The sequence below is a fragment of the Lepisosteus platostomus genome, chromosome 17 (genome assembly GCF_059453375.1).
Source record: "Lepisosteus platostomus isolate fLepPlt1 chromosome 17, fLepPlt1.hap1, whole genome shotgun sequence".
Classification (NCBI taxonomy): domain Eukaryota; kingdom Metazoa; phylum Chordata; class Actinopteri; order Semionotiformes; family Lepisosteidae; genus Lepisosteus; species Lepisosteus platostomus.
The window spans coordinates 15,811,018-15,824,857 of NC_142627.1; the positions used below are offsets into that span (position 1 = coordinate 15,811,018).

Sequence of the window (13,840 nt, forward strand, 5' to 3'; positions counted from 1 at the left end):
AAACATCGGGAAAAGGCTATGTTGTTTCACATCTTTTAAAGTGTAAAACATAGTCCTGACCAAAGACCATTTCCGTGTCACATGACATGAAAAGCACTACATTTGGACGTCCACTTATCAGACCTTTCAATGGCCTCCTGATTATCACAGGGAAGGAAGGATCTGCAATAGATCTCTGTTGTTAGTTGGTTGTGATTTACTTCTTGATTTAGGACTCATGATCACAGTAACATTTTGGATAATCTTCCCCTTCTGGAGCAGCACTTCACCCAGGATCTGTGTGGATTCAGTTGAATCCATTGTCTTTTGGAGGAGATCGAAGTCTCTGCTCTAGTCAGTGATGGTAAGTTTCCTCCTTACAGTTCTTGTGTGAGCAACACAGAGATTGTCTTCTGTTTCCCAGATAGACTGGCATGGTTTCAACAGTTTCTGTGGTAGGCTGGCTAACTCTTTGTGGATAGGAAGGTTAGGTTTTTCCGTTATTTTGTCCATCTAATAGAACGCAGCACAGCCCCAGTGAATATCAGGAGGAATAATGAGGGCCAGGACTGGAATCCAATTGGTTCTATTGGATTAAAGTGCCCTTGTCACAATCCACATGGCAGCATTGCTCTGTATGACTGCAGTCTTTGAACAACAGCTGAAAGAGAAAGACACTGCAGAACACTGCTCTGCCTCATGATCTAACAACTATCACAAAACTGCAATTTTCAATTTCATATAGGATAAATGCTTTACCTGTCTTTGACATCTTTGATATGACAAGATGCCAATGAAAAGGTTGACCTAACACTGTTGTCCCACATGGCTCTCCGATACACTGGCTGTTCACAAAGCCGAGAGGAACATTCCAAGCTGAAGGTTCGCTAATTGCTATGCAAGGTTGTGGTATTATACCATCCTTAATGACCAATATCCTGGAGTTTTGAAAATGAATTGTGTTTATTTGATTAATTTTCAACCTTTTTTTCAAATGTAGGCCTTTCTTGTTATTATTCAAAGTTTGATATCACTTATTGGTTATGTAGAATTTTAACGCATTGATGTGTGATGTGTATAAAAGTTGTTATCACCCTAAAATTTCTCCCTAAAAGTGCTGATTAACTGCGAGTATTCTCAGAATGTCAGGCACTGGATTTTGGACTGTGAAAGTAGGGTAAGAGTGTCAATCAAAGACATGTAAACAATTGGAGTGAGCAGATGAGTCTGCAGGGGTGTCTGGCATAAAGAGAACATAAAAAATGGTAGGTTAAAATAGGCTGGAGGAAGTGGTAAAGTTATATGTGGTTTAAAGGATGCGTATTTACTAAACAGTTTTAGGTACCTTATTTCAAAGACCAATATAACATATTCACCACCAAAGTAAAGAAGCCTCTCAATGTATAAATAGCAATAACCCTTACAGGCCTTAGTCATTTAAAAAGCAAACTTGAGGTAATATGTGCCTTGGCTCAATGGCCGTTTTGCTATGTGCAACATCATCATCAATTAAAATCGAAACTGGCAATGTAAACAATTACTCAATGCCTGCTATGTGTTATAGAGTAGACTAAATCTTCTGACAGCCACAACAATCCTGTCCGAGTCAGTGAAAAATAAGTTTAAAAACTGGCAAAGAAGACAGTTCTCTTTTCCAAAAATCAATTTAATCAATCTGCATAACTCTGGGTATGTTTAACTGCCCGTGCGAATTCTCTAATGTAACCGTTTTTGTTTTGATAACTTGACACAAAACATATTCCGTTTGAAATGAGATACCTTCCACATTTCCATCTCTTCTAGATCGCAAACTGCTCTGAATGATGAAATCTATCAATCAGTAATGTAATAAGAGAGTTAAAGTCCTGAAGAAACCGTGATGGGAAACAATGAAAGAGCTGGCAAGGATTATGCAGGCATCTGCCTTACCTTCTGACTCAAAATGACAGAGCCCTTGAGGTCATTTCAACATGCTCACACAATGACCAATTATGAGAGACCCCTCCCCTAGCCAGTTTCACATAAAGGGAGTACAGTTATTAAATAATGTGGCATTTGACAGCCTCATAATCGAGATGCAGTAACAATCTTCAAAGCAACAGAAAACTGCAAAGATTACACTAATTCTAACCCCAAGAGCTACACTCTACATTTAGAAAGAATGTTCTATTTTTGCTTTTTTTTTTGCATTTTTACCAATTTTAATTTCACTAATCACATTTTTATCCATAATTTAAATACCATCATTTGCACACCAAACAGAATTGGAACTGTAAATGGAAGTGTCCTGTCTCACTGAAAAGCTCCAACAGGAAGTGGTTTAATGTATTTGGACCACCTCAGGCCATTCACCAGTACATTATTAGTCAAAGTGACCCCATCAGGGACATCTATTAAAGACCATTTAGAGGAAAATGACTGACATTAGAGTCACAACTGCTAGTCATGGATGAGAAGAAAATACTCTGGAGCGTGTTTTTAAACTGCTGTGGAAATGGGGGTGACCCACTGTCTTGATGACTTGAGTTCCGCATGTGTAAATAGCAGTGTTCACAGTGTTGAAGCATGTATGGTTTGTAACTGTTTTATAACCCTTAGATACAGTAAAGCAGGGAAGCTCCTGAAATAAGATCATTGCTTTGGGGATATAATGAGTGTTTAAAGAGGTTAAAAGACTAAACTCAAAATATCAAAGCAAATCAGATTCAAAATCAAATTAAATGAAACTAGCTTTTAAGCACTCCATACATGCAGGTCAACCTTAGCAGTCTGACTGGACACAATACACAGAGTAGGTCATTTATCATAAGGACACAACATACATACATGCAATTTCTGTATGTCTATAGAAACCCCAAAAAACTGACACTACAAAATCCTGCAAAATGGTGTAGAAAATCCTAAAATAATTCTAAAGGAAGATCTCGCAGGATTCATTGTAATAGGACAAGGATAGAATAATTGTGGGAATCCATTAGGATTGTGATCTCCAAATCCCATAAAGCTTCTATATATGAACTGCATGTACAGCAGAGAAGTTGCAGGAATCATGCAGCTGTTTCACAAGAGGGCCAAAGAAGCTAAGGAAAACACATTAGAGAGCACATTATCATTCTAATATCTCAGATATCCTCAGCTCTGAATATTAAAATATCAATTTCTTCAAGACATCTAAGGACACAAAGGCGTGTGGGAAGTACAATGTTGAGTTCAATGTTCATTTCCTTGCAAATAACAAGCTGGTAAAATGATTAGTATACATTATGTGTAGAATCCTAACACCAAACCCATTGCTAAATAAATGCTTTAATAACACATAAGCTGTTGCAAGTGATTGTTTAAGACAACACTACACATGGAAGAGTATTTAAGAGCATCTTTTGAGAATTAATGGTGAAACAAAAGAAATGTAAAATTAGGCTTAGTGGCAATTGAGCCAGTAATAATTTAGTCTACTAAATTGTCTTCTAACATGTAGCACAAATGTAAATAGCTTGTTTCCCTTAGGCAGAAATATATTTTAAATATCCATAACAATTCTACCCACTCTTTCCACAAATAAAAACAAAGACAGATGGATGAAATCAAATATTTTATAACAGATGTATCCGCTACACTTGATTCACTACACCTGCAATATAGTAAACTTTGTGAAAAATGAGCTTTATTTTCTCTACTCCTGGAAGACAGTGACAGTAGGAATTCTTAAAAGACTTTATTCCACATTAAATCAAAGTGTGGCTATTCAAACTGTTCTTAAACACCCTGAAAATAACAGGACCAGTGTGGCTGTCCTGATAGATAGGAAAATAATAAAGGAGCTTAAATGAGATTCCCAGCAACAAATTTGTCAGCACAATTATGTCCATATCATCCACCCGTTTTCTAAAAGCTTCTTCAATTTCAGGATCGAGGGAGAGCCAGAGCCTATCCCAGCAAGCACAAGGCAGGATACACCCTGGAGGGGACACCATTTCATCACAGGGCAGATAGACACAAATACAAACATGCATACACACACCGGGGCCAATTTTCCCAGAAGCCAAATTAACCCAAGGTTATGTCCTTAGAACGTGGGAAGAAACCAGAACACCTGGAGGAAACCCATGTGAACATAGGGAGAACATACAAACTCCACACAGATAGTACTCCAGGTCCAGAATTGAACCCAGGGCCCCAGCAATGCTACCCACTGCATCACTGTGCCATCTACAGTATGGCCATATCCATCCCTTTCCTAACCTCTTCTTCCAAATCAGGGTCATGGGGGAGGGTCATCTCGGAAAGCAACAGACGCAAGGCAGGATACACCCTGGATGGAATGCCAGTCCATCACAGGGGAGGTACACAGTTACAAACACACACACTCACACCTAAGGCCAAATTTCCCAGAAGCCATTTAACCTACCAGTATGTTTTTGGACTGAGGGAGGAAACAAAAGGAAACCCATGCGCATATACAAACTCCAGATGGAGAATTGAACACATTTGAACCCAGAATTGAAAATGTTTAAACATAGAAATGTTTGTGGTGACTTGGAAAATATTTTTTCCCTCAAATCACGGGGGAGGGGTGGCTGCACTGTGCTTAATTCAATACACATTTTCCTCGCATAGAAACCAATTTCTAAAACTTCTATGGACACTATGCCAACCCCTCACTACGTGTTCAGTCGTTTAAATATAGAAGACATTCTCCGTGCAGTAAGGAAAATAAATACTGCAAGTTGAAACACTGCATTGCACTCTCGGCGGTTCTGCTCTCCCCACGGTACAGCACAAACACTGTGTTACATGGTGTCTCCGTGGTGCTCGCAAGATCCCACATTCATAATAAGCGCATCTCCTGGAATCTCCAAAGCTACATCGCCTGTCCTTAACGTGACCGTCATGCTTAAAGACAGACACGGTATCTCCCCAGCGGAGTCTCCCTTCTCTACGCGCGCTATATTGCTGCGATAAAAGTTGCTCTGTACTTGTGACAGTCCGCAAATCACAACACCAGACATTTTACATAATTGCCCTTAGGAAAATACCCTATTGATCACCCCCATTTGGGGCATTTTAAAGTAACCCTATATGGCTTGTATACGTAAAAGGGAGGCTCACATAGAAACAGTGATATTAACACAAGCAGCAATTAAGCAATTCGTCATGACACCAATACACTGGCCCCTGACAGTGCAACGCATCCTACGGACTGTACTCAGACCCTCTTCTGTCACTTAGCGGATAGACGTTAATCTCGACTACAGCATGCTCACTGTTCACATCCCAAACCCAAGCGCTTACCTTCTACTTTGGTTAAGGTGAGCACCGGGCTGTTACAAGCAGACAGCGGGGCTACCCTAGCGGAGTGTTTCTTCATTCTGATGAGCTCGGTAAAGCAGAGCTCTTCCCTGTCGACTACATCCCTGAAACCAGTGTCGCAGCAGAGGCTGTATTAAGCTTATCCCCGTTTTCTCTCCTTCTCCCTCTCCGTTTTTTTCCCCTGTCTGCAGTACCCCTCGGAATGCTGATCTGTCACACTCCCATCACCAACTGCTGCAATTCGAGCACGTCACGAACACTCCACTGTCCACACCCCCTCTCTACCTCCCCATCACCCAGCCCAGGCAAACCCAGTGAAACCAACACCACCTTGAGATTCAGTGGAGGAGAGCAGAAGATACTGCAGTAGCTGCTGTGTCATATTTAACGGGACTCCTTCAAACATCGTGCTGAAGTCAGAGCAAGAATACACTGTTGCAGAAAGCCGTGGAAGTCAGCAGTAAAAAAAAACACTGACGTCTATATTTTATTTATGAGTATTTAGTTTATCTCATTCTAACAAAACAAACAGTAACTAATCACAATAAACAAACCTATAAATGACAGCCCAATTATTATAGCTGTTATGATCTATATCATGAACGCATGATGCATTAATTTTATTATTATTGTAGAGGTTTTAATTCAAGGCGGCCTGCCGTAAGCAAGATGCGTAGCATATACACTTTGAAATTAAGAATTAATTTTCGTTAACGACTGCCGCACACAGTAACAATGCAGGAAGTTTTATAGGGAGCGAAGACAATTAACTAAATACCCCTTCATAAAGCAGATGTCGAGATTCCGTTTTTCTTTTCAGATAGTTTAATCTTTTTAGAACTCTGAAAGTTATTGTATTGCTAGAATGTCCAAAAGAGTAGCATATCTGGGAGCATCTTGGCCACTGTAACAGGTAGCTAAGGAAACGGTGGGTCTCGGTGAAGACGGCTAGATTTAACTCCTGCTATTCTAATTTACTGCTTTTAATTAACTCAAGCATTGTCGACTCAATAGAGCTGCTCCTCATAATCTGCAGAAAGAACTGTACATAGAAAAGAGAGGTCAGGGTGACTACTCTAAAACAAAGATAGACAGGAAGGGCTGACAAGAGGTAGTGGCAATACAGGCTTTGAACTGGAGGGGAAACAGTAGCTTCTGCAGGGCAGCAATGAAGAAAGTAAGGTTTCATGGTGAAATCTTTTTATTGAGTGTAGCACCTTTATTGAAGACAAATAAGGGTGTACAAGTGAAACAAAAACAGGTTTTAGTAAAGTCTGCTCCAGGTCCCCTATGCCTAAAGGTACTAGTCTTACACACTATGTACTGTAGAACCAACATTCTGCATTGACCCAGAATAGAGATTTCATGATTCAGGAAGCTAAGAAGCTTTCTTTTTTCTTATGAGTTTAAAGTTATATTTCCATCATTTCAAAAACTACCTCTCACAACACTGAGCAATTTTACTGTAGTAAGTATCCAGTACTGCTTGTATGATGACACTACAGCAGGATGTGTAGTAAAAAGACTGTGATGGTACTATTGTGCGGGGTAGCTATGCGTGGCTATGACAATAAATTATTGAAAGCAAGTGCTTTGTGGTTAAAGCCCTAGTTCCCAAGGACTCTGTTAAATACATATTTTAGTCACTGAGTTCTCTGTACTGGTTCTAAGCGCTTTTACCTACTAATCTCTTCAACAAGGATTTTACTGTAAGTCACCTCGCATTAAGCCCATGGACTAATCAAATAATAATAATAATTAGAACATCACATGAGTTTCTTTCACTTAGAGGTATACCAGAGCAGATGTGATTTATAACCTCCTGTGAATAGCAGAGAAGGAGGGGGTCTGTGTGGCTGCAGTGTGAGTCATGCACATTTACAAAGGGGAATCGTTATGCCGGTACAGATATATGTACTCACATTTGACTGTCATTTTAATTGCTACTCTGCTTTTCATCTCCGTTAAAAGACAAAAAACATCTGCTGATGCCGCCAAAAACTGATATCTTGGAATTCTCTGTTTTTTTCCATGTATTTTTTTTACTTAACGTTTCTTTTTCCACAAAAGCCTAGCAAAAGATTTTGGACATATTTACGATTTCTTGCGGACAAAGTCGAGAATATTCTGGAACTGTAAAAGAAGAAAATGCAGTTTAATGGATAAAATGGACCCTTTGAAGTATTTGTTCTCAGAACTATTAAAGAACTAAAACAGGATATTTAACCAGATGAGTGATGAGCTGATGTTTTATTTTAATTTCACAAACTGAAAGATTCTAAAGGAACTGCAGACCCTGCGGTGATTCTGTGCAGAACTGCATGCAGGCATTCTGGTTTAATTTCATGAGTCGACCAATACAGCAATGTCTCTTCTCATTAACAAAGCCTAAACGAAACGAAAGAGATCTCTGTGACCTTGAACAATCAAATAACAGGAAAAATCCTATTGACCATACTTTACTTCTACCTATTGAATGTAAAAACAAAAAAAACTGGGAGAAATAGCTTGAAATTGGGCCATGTTTGTGGATTTGTAAACTTTAATACAGATTTAATACAAATCTTAATATAAATCTAACACAGACAGGTGTGCATGCTATTTGACTCTGTGGCAGTGAAAGAATACATGCAGAGGACGAATAGCTAAGGCAGAAAATTCTCAGTTTCCCATGGTGGCATTTTAATCATGATAGACGTGGTTGTATTTCATGTATCCATGAAGTAATGGAAATAATAAAATCTAAACTTACTGTTTCTGGTTTATTTCCACATTACCAAGCTACTTTGGTTGACTTGTTAAGAAGAGATTAATAAACATCTTAATGGTTTTTAAAAGAGCTGATTCACATTTTTTTAAATGCAGCTCACAGGAGATTTTGAGGTTAAAAGCTTATCACACAGCTGATATATTCTGGTTATCAACACTAATTTTCTTGTCCTGTCAATAAGCAGGAAACTCAAATGGACTGTCCAGGGGGGTATTTTATACCAGCTATAGAGGCCAATTTCAGACTCTAATTCTTGTTAATAGTCACAGTGAGGATTCATTTGTTAATTACTAAGTGGTTGAAGGATACACATTCAAACATGGGTGAAACATTGGTATAAAAAGGGTGTGCATAGTATTAGTGGTGTTGGGTGTTTTCTTGTGGTTTTGTTTTCCAACATGAAGAGTTTGTTACACTATGAACTCTTCTCTGTACAGCGGTTGTGAGTCTTAATTTGCTTAGGCCCTGTCAGCCACCTTATTAAAGTCGTTCCAGTCACACAGGGCACACTGAAATAAGCAAAGCCGGGTGAGGAAGTGACCTTGTAAGAGGTCTCTGGGGCAAAGTTGTAGCAGGAAAATAATTTGTGAAAGGAGTGTTTCAGCATGACTGCTTTCTATCCCAAAAGTGTTGTATAAGCAAAAGAGGTAAAGTGGAAAAGATAGATGACTGGGCTGACGTTCATGAAGAAAACTATGAACATGCACAATGGCTCTCCAGGGGCAGAAATGCAATTTTGAAATTTGACTTATATAAAAGATGTATTAATTCATTGACTTTGCAAGTGATCGGCCAATTACTTTTTGATATTACAATCTGTGTTGCCCTTTTAATTCCCGACTTACCGTTTTCATAAGAAAAAAAGAATAACCCAAAGTTATAATGCAAACCAATTAGAACATGATCACATTTTATGATTTATATTTCACTTATCTTAGGTTGTGAAAAATGGTTATTTGCCACAAAGGCCGCTCTTTGCTTATGGTATTATTTCTAGCAACTGTAGCCCTTCCCTTCTCTTTCTTGCTATTCTGTTTTGAGCATAAGATTAAAAGGAATATGAAAACCTTTGAACAGCTGTAACAAACTGTATTATAAAAGACCTTGAACAAAGATCTCCACATACTGCCAAGTGGAAATTAATTCAGTACTTCAAAACCAATTGCTTCATGCAGCTGAGCATACGTACTTCACAACCAATAATTATACAGATGCTCATACTAGCTTTGGGTTAGGGAGTGGCGATGGTACAACAGCAATGGCACTGCTGCTGTCCAGAGTGCTGATTCCCCTTGGGAACTGAATTCTGACAGAAGCCTGCTGAAATTATGTTTGGTCATTGTGTTAATTTATGGGTTGATGTTGATAGTGTGTTGTTTATTTCAATACATTTGAACTGCTTCAGCAAAATTAAAATGGAAGAAAAAAGCTCTGGTTCAGTTAAATAAAATCACTGATCAGAAATGGAGGTTACATTATTATTATTATTCCTCTTTCTTACTTAAAAGCAAGGGGTGAGACAATCGTGCTTATTGCATTTCATTCAAGTTTATTATATACTCCGACTGAAATACAATAGCTCATACCTGTCATTAATTCATGATGATTATGACTTGGTGGTGAGCTTTATCTTCATAACTCTTACCCTGATGTCAAAGCCAACAGATGACAGGTGTGAATTAAAACATGAAATAAGGTGCTTTTAGAATTAATTTCATACATTATAATGTCTTGCTATTTCTTTCCCTATGGATTTTCATTCTCTCTTTGCAGAGATTGATTTCATTCTTAGTTCACCTTTAAGTGCCAAATAATTGTTTCGTTCAGTTCACTGTTAACATGACCATTTATGTAGTTTTCGTTTGCACATGTGAACGTATTGCTCAGTATTGCCATACTGAGCTAAACTGAAAAAGAGGGTTCGGAAAAAAACTGCTTTATAAATCTGAGGCAGCAGTGTGGAGTAGTGGTTAAAGATATTGACTTGTGCCCTGGCAACGCATTAAGATTGGTTCCGTAAAAATGCCAAGCTGTATAAATGAGTGCAAATCTAAGTGACTCCGGATAAAGTTTCAGTCAAATAAATGAATAAATAATGAATCTGGTATTTAAACTTATTCCTAGAGGACATTAAGTATCTCCAGGGGCAATGTAAGATAAATGGCTTGTAAAAAATAAGGTGGAATTATAAACATATCATCCATGAAATCATATATATGATTCAATGGGATTGAATGTACTGCAATCAAACATTCTTTTTGCATGAAAACTGGTGATAGAAGAAATAATTCGAGGAACATGGCATGTTATGGATTGCCTGAATTGCACATACTAAGCACTGACTCAGTTAAGTTATAGGAATGCATTTCCGTCCTTTACATAGTGATGCCACTATTATAGAATGACAAATGCTATCAGCTGTTGGGCGTGCTTCATGTTGGATTGTCCCAACAAGCTGCACACTGTTTCAACTCAACTAATTGACTGTGCAGTACAGGTTGCTTAAAACTGCACTTCCCTGTAAAAGCCCTCTTTTGCTTTACCCCATCCTCTACCACCTGGTGCCTGTACATCATAATCTTGACTAAACAGTAAAATGAACAGCATGTGGCAATGTGTGTGATGTTTAATTAAAGAGTGCTAAAACAGGTTAGTAAATGTTTAGATCCTTAATACTGACCTTTCAATGCTTGTCAGATCAACATGCTTTGACAAGAAGCCTCTTGCTGTGACTGAACTTGAATTCTCATAGTTCACCTTCTGTTCCAGGCTTGCAAATAAATGGTGTAGGTGGTGGCATTTATGAGCTCAAAAGGCTAGAAATTTAGTGGGGACTTTTTAAATTTTGCACAACCACTGAAAACACAGACATCATCCTTACTTGACTTACAGTATGTGACTAATTAAGTAACTTTCAATTCAAACACTATTTTTCATACCATAATTTAATTAAATTATCATTTAATTTAAGATTTAACCTTACCCGATTATAGCCTTTACTCCAGTTCAACCTTATCAATAGGCCTCACATGAGCCAGAAACTCAGTCTTAGTCCAGGCTAGTTTTGAAGGTATGTCCAGTCTACAACTCAGTCTAAAACACTCTTATTGAAATCTAAATTTAACACTAATTGAACTGAACAGGATTCGTACCTTCACATCCTTATAGCCCTCAGCCCACAACCCCCTGCAGCTCATGCAAGTGGCAGCTGAAACTTTTCCTACCATTCAAACATTTTCCATTTCAGTTTCAAAACACAATATACTGTTACATATACTGCCATCTATTGGTAATATTTGAATACACCATAGTCTAAACCTTCACGAGAATTTAACTGCAGGTTCTGGTTGATAACAATTTTTCTGTACTTTTTGAGAGAATTTAGACTGCTAAAATCCAACCACATTTTCAAATTAGCCCCCAATGTGTTATACCAATGTGTTTTAAGAAGAAATATAACTTTCAAACCTTGTGTATTTCTATGTACAAGATTAGATATAAAGAGCTTCATACTAAAAATACATTACATATATATATTAAACTGCAGTTACATACATTTTGATATGTTTAGTAGTTACTGATTTCATTCAGTTGTTATATAAACAGTGAATAAGAATAGTTTATTCTTATACAATTCTCTATAATAAAGTTAATAAAGATTCTCTATATGAGTCCTCTGTCATTTTATAATGCATAATTTACTAATATGATTTGAAGCACAAAACAATGTATTATGTTTTACTACATATTAATGAATATATTTTTCATAACATTACTTTGCATTTAAAATAAACTAAAAGACATTAAATATACAGTAAATGTTATTGGCTCCTGTATTCAATTGTTGTTAATGCCCCGTGTATATGGTAAGTATATGGAAAATAAAAACTTTTGCATAAATCTTCATTTTCACTTAAACCTCCAAACATCCATCTCAGCATTGGAGATGAGTTAAAGGTTCAAAGCCACCTTCTCTAGCCAAAGGTGTATGTCGTGACAAATTGTTGACAAGTGCTTGTCAATAAATTATTTGCAGTGTCCAGTGTGCCCAAATCAGTGTGTTTTTTTAAATAATGAAACTCAGAATTGGCACAGTGGTCCAGTGGTTAGCTTTGCTGCCTCATAGCCTTGGTGCTCTGGGTTTAATTCTTGACTTGTAATGTGATCTGTGTGCTGATCTCCCTCTGTTTGCTACTGTAGGTGCTCCAGTTTCCTTCCTCAGTCCAAAGACACACTGCTAGGTTAACTGGCTTCTGTTGCAATCTGGGAAAATGGGCCTAGGTGTTAGTGTGTCTGCCCTGTGACAGAGCAGTGTCTAGTCTATGGTTTACCACTCTTTGTTTGTTGGTATAGGCGCAGGCTCACCTGTGACTCTGAATTGGATGAAGCAGTTAGAAAATGAATGGATAAAATAAAAAAATTAAGTTGTTGAAAAGAGAACACCACATTTTGCTAAAACAATGAAAATTAGAATTGGGCTAAACACACTGTGTGCCTGTATACCACACACTTATATCATTACAATGCTGTATTTTCCTGGTAAGGGTCACAATAACCCAGGTCTTATCTTGGAAGCACCAGGAGCCTGAGGGGACTTCACAATGGATATAACACAAGCTCATCTCAGAACACAAACAAGCACACAGGGACATCAGTTCTACTGACACTGATTAACTGAGCCATTAATATTTAAAATAGTAATAAATAGTTAAGAGTAAAATACATCACCAATAAATAAATAATAAATAAATAAATTCATCAGAAAACATAAAGCAAGGTCATTTCATGGAAAGATAAACTTGCGATAATTGCAGTTATTTTTTTAAGACTTTAATACCAGCAGTATTCTTCTTATTTGTTTCAACATTTAAGATTACCCTGTATTAGGCTTTAAGCTGCCTAACAGCAGATGGCACTATGCCTTTGTTTTTTAAGCCAATTTGGTCTACACTTGTTTGATTTTGCCTTTGCCTTAGAAGATTTTGAATACTGTACTCAGATTAAATACTGAATACCCATTATAGCCATCGCTGAGCAAGTTTACTGCAATTTAGCTTTTTTTTAGCTTGTCAGAATAGGACTTTCCTTTGACCTGGGATGTTGCTACTGTAGATAGTTCTGATTGCAGAGCAACTGTAACTTATATACTGTATATGGCAATATTATGTATCATGCTGTCCAAAAGTGTACACAATATTCTAGAAGACAGACGATAAAAAAAGATAAAAAAGATATACCAACTTAAACACCTAAGTCTATTTATCTGTTTGCTAGATGGCAGCCCAATCTTAAATTCTGCCCCAGTTTTGTTGAATATCCTTTGCAGCTTCCACAGTGTAATCCTTCTAATTTGGTATCATCTGCATACTTGACCTTACTAACTCTACCAGAATCTAGATTATTGTTATAATCAGGAACATCATATATCTTCATTTAGGTCCCAGTAGTATTTCACTAACTGGTATCACCCACAATTTAAACATTCATCCCTTATCCGGACTCTTTGTTTTCTATCCATTAAATAGTACTCAATAAAAAAAAAAACTTAAACCCCTCAACCTCTTGCAATCTGAGAATTAAAAGTAACTTTATTGTAAGGTAATCATCATATGTTATCAAAATCTAAATATCCAGTACTGGTTTTGAATCCAAAAAGATATTCCGCTATTGCTGCTGTTTGTTACTAGAACTCTAAGTTAATAAAGCCAAACCTGTCTTTTCTATTCCCCTGCTAACTATCCTCTAGAGATACATGCTGGCTATCCCACATTTCAGCTTACA

General features: G+C 37.5%; 1 protein-coding gene across 3 annotated transcripts in view; it reads right to left on the reverse strand.

Annotated features, from left to right (window-relative positions):
* The window catches only part of slc35f3b (solute carrier family 35 member F3b), a 44,813-nt gene that overhangs the window by 15,625 nt on the left and 15,348 nt on the right, over positions 1–13,840 (reverse strand). The window contains exon 1 of one of the 3 annotated variants that reach the window (XM_088610772.1): positions 5,272–5,564. The exons of the other annotated variants lie outside the window; for them this stretch is intronic. Coding sequence (XP_088466898.1) covers positions 5,272–5,347 — 76 coding nt within the window. The 5' untranslated portion in view covers positions 5,348–5,564. Of the gene's footprint in view, positions 1–5,271; positions 5,565–13,840 lie in introns of those variants that run through there. 3 annotated transcript variants of the gene reach the window in all.